This window comes from Vanellus vanellus, assembly GCF_965231255.1.
Source record: "Vanellus vanellus genome assembly, contig: HAP1_SCAFFOLD_52, whole genome shotgun sequence".
Taxonomy (NCBI): domain Eukaryota; kingdom Metazoa; phylum Chordata; class Aves; order Charadriiformes; family Charadriidae; genus Vanellus; species Vanellus vanellus.
The window spans coordinates 731,832-740,381 of record NW_028126794.1 but is presented as its reverse complement, the minus strand read 5'-3'; the positions used below and the strand labels follow the sequence as shown (position 1 = coordinate 740,381).

The window sequence follows — 8,550 nt, the reverse complement described above, 5'->3', positions numbered from 1 at the left end:
CTTCTACCTACTCTGGTTGGGAAGTAGCGGCTGGTTTTAAACTTCCTCAATAAGCCCAACAGGACAAAGGTGGAGAAGAAGAGGATGCAGCACCAGAAGAAGACATCAGGTGTGTAGGGGCCATTGTGTCCACAGGCAGGTCCACAAAACTCTCCATGCAAATACCGACATTCCTGGGGAAACAGAGCGTCAGGACACAAAGGTAGTGCACATGCGGCAAAGAAACCTCGGATAACTAGGGAGTTTGGAGGATCTTGCTCCAAGATCCGTGACCTCGGGACTGCTGCTGCCAGTGGCGATTTATATTTCACGATCAGCAGCAGCTGAATAAGTGACACATGGAACTACACACGACAGCGGAGAGAGGAGATGTGATGGGACACTGTACCACAGACCTATGGCACATCCTCCGCTTGAACGGCAGGTAACCGTGGCTGAAGAAGACACCAGAGGGGAAGGAAACACTGGAAACTCTTGGGGACGGGGAAGGAGGGCTAAGACAACAGTGGCTGGAAAGGAGAAGAGACAAATTGTCCCTTCCCAGGGGCGGGCTCACAGGACACGGCCAAGGGGGGTGAAGATGTCCATAAGAGCATCCCACCCTGTGCCTGAGCTCTGCTTCCAGCAACAACGGCCCAAGGGGCTGCTCAGACACGCAAGTTTATGCACGTACCTTCAGATAGCGCTGAGTAAGAAAGCAAGGCCTGGAGTTACTAGGAACCAATTAAGGAAGCTAATTACAGCCTTCAAGCATGAACTTAAGTCCTCCAACTTCTCCAATAACCAAAACACCCACTGAACCTTGCTCCCAGACAGAACCGCTGTCCTGAGGACGACAGTTATTGCCCACCATGTCGGGGATGAGGTGGACTCTCCTTCCCAGGCCCAAGGGGGTTAAACCCACACCTTAGACTGAAGTAACGACTTTTCAGAGCAGCACTGGAACAAGTTGGAAGCCCACCATCACCTGAAGGGCTCTGAGCTTTGCACCAGGCCAGCACCCCTGGACCCCGCGGCCACGGCACGAGGAAGCAGTGACTCGGGGCACTTACAGTCACCGTGAGGTTCTCCCAGGTAATGCCAGACACATTGATCTTGTTGCTCTCCCAGAACTGCAGGGTTTCGTTGCTGGGATGGGTCGGTGCCTCACACTTACAGCTGGGAGGAGAGAAGCCAAGACAGGGGTGAGGGGAAGGCGATGGAGGTGCAGCCCTGAGCTCCTGCCAAGGGGCAGCGGCACTTTAGGAGGAAGAAACCCACTAGGAGATGGTGAGGAAGTCCAGCTTGCTGTGCGTGTGCACAGGGTAGGCCTCTCGCAGGTGACTCAGCTTCTCCAGAGCCTCGTAGATGAAGATGATGCAGGTGAGGGAGGCAAAGGCTTCTTCAGTGAAGCGGGTGATGTAGCACACCAAAGAGCTAGCATCGGTGGCCACCAGCACTATGCAGAAGAAGGCGGTCCACAGCCCGATGCATGCCCGTAGAGAGAGATAGGAGAGCGCGTAGTCCCTGGGAAAGTAAAAGAAAACGCAGGGTGGAGAGGGCAGCAAGAGGCTCCGAGCCGTGCCTTCCTTCGGGGAAAGTCGGCAGCAATTCAGGAGCGTGTCAAGGCTGCAGATGGTAAATGCAGTTTCCTGCATTCCTGCCTCGGAGACTAATTGAGGTCAGGTCCCTGTTGCGGAAGGTGGTGTTCTCCCACATCACCCCGATGCCCTAACAGCGAAACCGGCTGGGTTTGCACCCAGTTACCTGCTGCCAGCAAGCTGGGGCTTCATAATAAATTTAATTGCAAAAAGGGGGGTTAATCTCCCATCACAGTTGCCACAACAAAAAGACTGTCATGGAAAATATCCATTTCGCCTGAAAAGCTCCTGCTTTCTCAAAAATCATCAAAACATTGGACCAGAAAACTCTTTGGATATGTGGGTAAAATATATTTCCACTTCCAGCAACAATCATACAAAAAAGTGCCCGAGTTTGTACTGAGAGGAAAGCAAATCTTCCCTCATTCCCAAACCAGAGTCATTTGTCTCATCTTCCCTGTGCAGCCCATCTCGGACATCCACATCCTTGTGGTTTCTCCTCCTCCTGCTCTTTCACTTTAACCCTAAAAACCCCGGACCACCCCATCCAACCTTCAGAGACCGAGGGCTCCTGCACTGTCACATACTAAAGCAGCAGCGCGTGATGTCTGTGACACAGAAGACAACTTAAATCTACCAACTACCACTAAGAAAAACATCCTTTCTCCATCCCTGCCTTCTGAAGGCGCTCGCAGCACCTGGCCGCAGCAGCCAGCCTTACTTGCAGAATTTGTAGAGGACCTTCTCGAACACGAGGACGGGGCCGGTGCTGCCAAGAAGGGCGAGAGGTTGGCCAGCAAAGAGGGAATACACCACGCCGGTCATGGATGCGCCCAGCAGCGACTCCATGGCACTCTGTCCGGGGAAGAGAGGCAGCAGTGAGTAATTAAATCATTAGAGGGAAAAAAAACAAGTGCAAATTCACTGCAGCAAGGACTTTTGCATGAGTTTTGTCCTCCCCCGTGCCACCCAACAGAGAGAGGTGCTCACTATGTGGCCGTTGGTCGCCTCCCCCAGCAGTCCCCCGAAGGTGATGATGGGGGACATGCAGGCACAGTAGAGGAAGAGGAAGGACGCCAGACACTGCAGGCTCAGACCATCCCGAAAGTCACTCCAGAACCAGGGGGCTTTTCGCTTCACATCCCGGATCAAACCTCCAAAGAGCCTGGAGGAAGAAAAAAAAAACAACAAAAAAACATTATCGTGGAAGACCACGTTAAGTTTTCTTGGCTGAGGAAGGACAATCACAAGCACAGAGTAACTTCCGTTGCTAAAAAGAAGTCTCCTTCTTCCATTTTAGCCCCAGTAGAAACTGAGGCATACAAAAAAAACCCTCCAACAAAAAGAAAAAGAGACCAAACCTGAGAGCCCACCCACTCTTATTGCAACAGTCCCTCACTTTGAGAAGCAGCAGAGCTCTACCTGGAGGTACTTACACATCTGCTTCCACCCCAAAGCAAGAAAACCTCTGTGCAACCACGCTGTGGCTCAGCCCAGCTGCCCAAATGTCCCACCCGCCCAGCCCAGGGGACCAAGCTGGGAACCTGGAGCCCCTTCACTGACCCAGTTCACCCCAAAACTCTGCTAGAAGGGAGGTGCACACTCAGATTTTAGGGGCAAACAGAAAAGCACCCCACCAAACTATTTCAGTTCACACCTTCCTGTCCGCTCCAGTTCAGGACCGCTGTGCTTCTCCGGCTTGCTGTGAGAAGCACTGTCATCGAGAGCTTCTGGCACCTTCCTTTTTTCCTGTTAAAATGGAAATAAGATAAAGATATGTCTTTGCAGCCACTGGCTTGTTTTGCTTTTTGGGCTGGGTACGTGACCTGTGAATTTGGGCCCCTAAGCAGCACCCCCAGCCGTGCTGCCCTCCTGCCCATCCCCCTCGTGCCTCCTTCTGCCGCAGCACCCACCTGCGAAGGGACGTTTTTCGGGGGCTCAATTCGGATGGAGGGATCCCACTCTCCTGGCGGCAAAACCATGACCTGATCCAGAAACTCATCGATGCCAGCCACCAGGTCAGCCCGGTTCTTGGCTTTATAGGCAATGTCGTGGAAAACCTGCCGTAGGAGACAACCTGGTGAGAGGATGACCCATCTCGGATGTCCTAACCAGTGCAATTAAGTCTTGGCTAAATGCAAGGTCATTTCCCCCAAATCGCCTGTTGGATTGAAATGGCAGGAAATATTCCCCCCAAAGGAAAAATCTGTGCATCACAGTATTTGTAACCATCTCCACCAGGCTTCTGTCTCCCGTGGCACATCACAGCCTTCTGCTTCAAGAGGAGAAGTTTCACTGGCCCTGGCAATGCCACCACTGGGGACAGCGTGCTGGGGACCCTGGGGAGAAGGATGAGGCGCAGGCTGCAGCCCAGGTGGGATTTTAGCCTCCAGCAGGCAGCTAAGAGGGACAGCAAACCCTCTTCCTCACTACTACAGAGACAGGGAGAGGTGAAGAAAGCCCCAAAAAATGACCCGGAGATATCTCTTATCTCGTCACACCTCATCCGTCATGATAGTAGCCATGGACCTGCCGATCTCATGGTACTGATGGGCTTTTCCTCCTGGTCCAAGCAAAACAAACAGGAACCTAGGCAAGAAAACCAAAATGAGAGAGAAGAACATGGCCTCACTCAAAGGGCGCCCAAAGAAATCCCTGGGAGCTCCCAGCCCAGAGCATGGCTCCAGGGGGGACGTGTAGGCTCACCGACTCCGGTGATGAATTTGAAATGCATCAAAACCAAATGCAAATTTGAATTTTGGGCCAACTTTCATTAAAATTGGCCAATGGGTTTAAAAGCTCCAGCAGGGAAGGGAGGAATGAAAGCAAGGACATGTGGGTGGGAGAAACGTGCTTGCTCCCACTGGCCGTGTTCCCCTGGGACGCCCAACTGATGCGTGAATTTGGTGTTTTGTTGTGGTGTTTGTTTTTTTTTTTAAATAAAAACTTTGCGCTTCTCATTCAGACCTCGTTGGGATGGGAACTTCCGTCATGCCCGAGAGAAGGACAGCTGGGCTCAGGCGGACAAATGCCATGATGGGCTGGCGAAGGAAATCCAGCTCTCCTACGAGCACGTTGCACGCTTCAGCCCCGGTGGGAATTTTCTTCATGAAGCGCAGCTCCGCCTGGGCACGACAAGGGATTTTCAGGCCATTACCCCAAAAGCAAAGCCCACAGCACTCTGCAGAACACTCTGCAGCCAAGTTTGCAAGAGCAAATCTGGCCCTAAAGGCGTAAGAAAGCTACGAGTGTCTCACCTTGCTTAGATCCATCGCATTGCTGTCATAGTTCACCCCATTTTTAGCTTCTGCAGTGGTGGGAGATGGGTGAGGAGTGAGTGTTTGGGCTGGGAGGAGAAAGACACTCAGAAAGACAGGCAAGGAGCAATCGGGACGCTTCTTTGCCAGGAGAAGTCTAATGGGGCCAAAGCCCTGCAGAAACCTTCACCTGGTGCCAAAGCCTGGCAGAAACCCTCACCGGGTACCAAACCCTGCAGGAACCCTCACCTGGCTTGTCGAGGGGATGCACGTCTAACTGCTTCTTGCTCGTGTCAGCAAATGAGCAGACGATGGAGAGAAGGTTGTTTCTTTTCTTCTCGTTCTGATGGTGATGCTTCTTCAAAAGCACTTCTCGAACTTTCACCCGCATGCGCTCATCAAACTCCACAGACTGCTCTTGCTGGCCCAAGATCATATCTGGAGATGGCAACGGGAAACGAAGCCGTCAGAGCAGAAAGTCCCCAAGCCCCGACCCCTCAAGCCCCCGGCGAAGGCTGCGCCACGCAGGATACCCTAACGCGGGCTCAGCCTTGCTTAGCAAGACGTTTTAATGCAGTTCAGCCTTTGCAGCGAAAGGAAGAATTCTCTTTTGCTAAAAGCCATCATCAAAGTGCTTATTCATCACTCCGCTCAGATAATTATTCCCCATCCTAGATAATGTCATTTTTTTGCCCGATCTGGCGTTTCTAGACAGACTCTCTAGACTGGACACATTTCAACAAATTATAAGCAATCTCTAGCACAGACTTTCCCAGAGTTTCCTTTGCCCATCAACTGCAATTTGCCAAGCCCGGGGAGAAACGTGCTAAGAACGGCTCCGACTTCTCCAGCTCTTGCAAGGGCTGAATGGAGACCTGCCAGTCAAAGATAATTTCTCCAAAGCCGCTTTTTCAATTAACTTCAATTATCTTCCCCACAGAAATATGCTGCTTGGTCACCTGCCAGATAAACTCTGCCTTTAAAGCTCTTAAATCCTGGATGTTAAGGCAAGAGGAAAAAAACAAAACAAAGAACGGGAGGAAACAGCTTGTAGTAAGTAGTTTATTTAAGGAGGTTCAGCTCTTACGCAGACTCCGTGTTCCTGAGAGCAGCCTGCCAAGCCCTGACACTCCTTTCTGGCCGGAGAATATTCTCTAATCGCCTCTCTGACCCCACAAATGGCTTTCAAAAGGCTCCCATACTGGGAGAAAAAGCTGATGTCACTGTTGTACACCCAGTCTACGTCCAAAAAGCAACCCACGATTTAAAAACACAGCGCGACTTCTGGAAAAGGACGTGCCATTGGGGCAGGGTTTGATATGGGAGTGAAGGGCACCGCGGCAAATTGAGCTCAGCCGTTCCCGGCGGGTCACAGCGTGCTCAGTACCTGCGATCTCTTCAATGCTGTTGGCACAAACATCCAGCAGCACCATCCCGTTGCTGATGCAGCTCCGCAGCTCGAAGAGGCTGTGCAAGGACAGCGTGGCCACATAGGGCTTGCTCCAGCGCTCGCCACCATCTTCCACATCCTCCTCAAACTTCAGCCACCTGCGGACATCAGGCACGATCAGCCCCGTTGCAAGAAAACAGCCTCAGCTCTGCAACCCCTTTGGTGCAGCTACGGGGCGGCAAGAGGAGAAGGCTCCGCGCATCGGCACCTGCAGCTGCAAAAGCTTCGCGTCCCGGAGAGCGGAAGGCAGAGCCCACGGCCGCCACCACAGCCGGCAGCAGGGATTTACCTTGCCGTTTCCTTCCACTCGGCATCTTCACCCTCCTTCAGGAAGATCTCATCCAGCTCAGTGAACAAGTGGTGGGGAACATGCTGCTCGTCCTCCTCGGTGCTGAGGATGAACTGCACCCGCTGGGATGGGGTGTCTGGGGGCAGAAGATAAATCCCGTTACCACACCTGCATTCGACCCGTCACGCTCACACGCAAAGTGGCCATCGATCGGCACCAGTTCAGCCCTAAATACTGGGCTGGCCCCTCTCCTCCGGGTCTGGCCAGGCTTGCACAGAGCCATGGAGAAGGAGAACCATCTGTTCCACTTCTGCATAAGGACGGGCCACTTTCCTTCCCCACGTTTCCATTTTTAAAGGCAGGATCCCTCTAAGGAAGACCAGCCTCAATCCATTATGCCTTCAACTGCCTCCCAAATAATGCCACTTTCCCTCAGAAGAACAGCAAACCACACAAATCAGCCACACGGACCTGCTTGCAGAGGACCCCGGCACCCACGCAGCCCCGAGGAGGCTCGTGAACGCTGCGGCGGGACTTACAGTGGTAGCCCTGCTCCATCGGGGCACAGTCCTCCCGTTCCTTCTTCCGATGCTTCTGGCGGTGGGGTCGGTGGTGCCGGTGGCTTTGCCTCACCAGCGGCATCCGCACGCCCACGGACAGGGTGCGGTGGTCTGCGAAAAAAGCAGTGTTCGCATCACTCTCGATATTGCGGAGATGGTTGACGCCGCTGCCACGATTAAACCAGTGCATCCATCCCAGGAGGAAACACCAACTTCTCTTCATTTTAGTTTCACTGCATCCCCGAATGTCAGAGACCCCTCCCTTTTTCCAAGCCTGTTTTACTCTAACTTTGCAACAACAGAGCAACAACAAGCAATGGCTCCGGGTCACCTAAAAGTGCCCTGAAAATATCAACCCTTGTCTAAAATTCCAGCTTCAGCTGGACAACACTCAGGCCTGCTCATTAAGCAGCGACAGAAGGTAATTATTTTTAAAATCTTTGTTGGCACAAGGCGACAAGAGGAGATCCAATCAGTCCTGTGATAATGAAGTCTGGAACAAAAAAAAAAGAAAATCACAGCCCTGTGTCTGCAGTCATCAAATTATTCTCCTGACCTCTCCAAGCCAAGAGCAGCCTCTGAGGAAACAAGCTGGGAACATGGCCAACACTCATACCGCAGATGCTGCGGGGGCTTTTTCCCCTCTGTCTAAAAGCCATAATATTAAAACAATGTGAAAATAAGCGTGCTCGTTTATTTAGAAGCACGCCACGTTTCGCTGCAGGTGATGCATACACTGAGCACAGGATGCGGCAGGGACTTTGCGCGACGGGAAAACTCGTGGGGCTGGTGGCACCTCTCCCGACTCACCTTCCAGCTCCTCCTTCTCATAGTGAATATTGACAATGGTGCTCGTTCTTCCCTGGTCAATCACCGCCTCCTCGTCATGTCTCTGTTTAATGAGGAGAAGAAGATACAAGTTGGGACCAGGTGAGGAGAGCTCCCTTACGTCCTCCCAGTCATCACCCATCCCTGCGCCACGCGAGCCCACGAGCATCACGCCTCTGCGTGTCTCCTCCTCCAGGCACAGCCCTAAAAACACGGACTTGGAGGAGGTTTTTATTCCCATACCCAAATAAAACCACCTGTAACGTCACCTGTATTGTATACACCGTGAGTCTGGAAGGATTTACTAAAAGGGGAGACAGCTGAGTGTTTCAAACCAAAACCAAACCTCCTGCTTCGTTCTTGTGGTTCCTTTCAAAAAACTAAAATAGGGATTTCCAAACTGGGGGTGGGGTGGGGTGGGGGAACCCAACTCCACACTTTTGAGCACAGCCAGTTTCATTCTCTAAACGTGATACCTGCAGGACTCACTAGATGGCACTTGGCCACAGGACATGGCCACCACCAACCTCCAAAGGCCCTCAAGAACCTGCAAGGGTGAAGCTTCGACTTCAGCCCAACCAGGCTC

At 52.4% G+C, this 8,550-nt stretch overlaps 1 protein-coding gene across 1 annotated transcript; it reads right to left on the bottom strand.

Moving 5' to 3' along the window:
* Nucleotides 1–1,259: 1,259 nt before the first annotated feature.
* On the bottom strand, nt 1,260–8,106 carry LOC309685746 (electroneutral sodium bicarbonate exchanger 1-like; the record flags this gene model as incomplete). Its single annotated transcript, XM_082501472.1, has 8 exons — nt 1,260–1,506; nt 2,302–2,435; nt 2,571–2,738; nt 5,139–5,275; nt 6,225–6,385; nt 6,577–6,712; nt 7,116–7,247; nt 7,947–8,106. 8 exons carry the CDS (start codon nt 8,104–8,106, stop codon nt 1,260–1,262), a joined length of 1,275 nt encoding a protein of 424 aa, XP_082357598.1.
* Nucleotides 8,107–8,550: the final 444 nt, after the last annotated feature.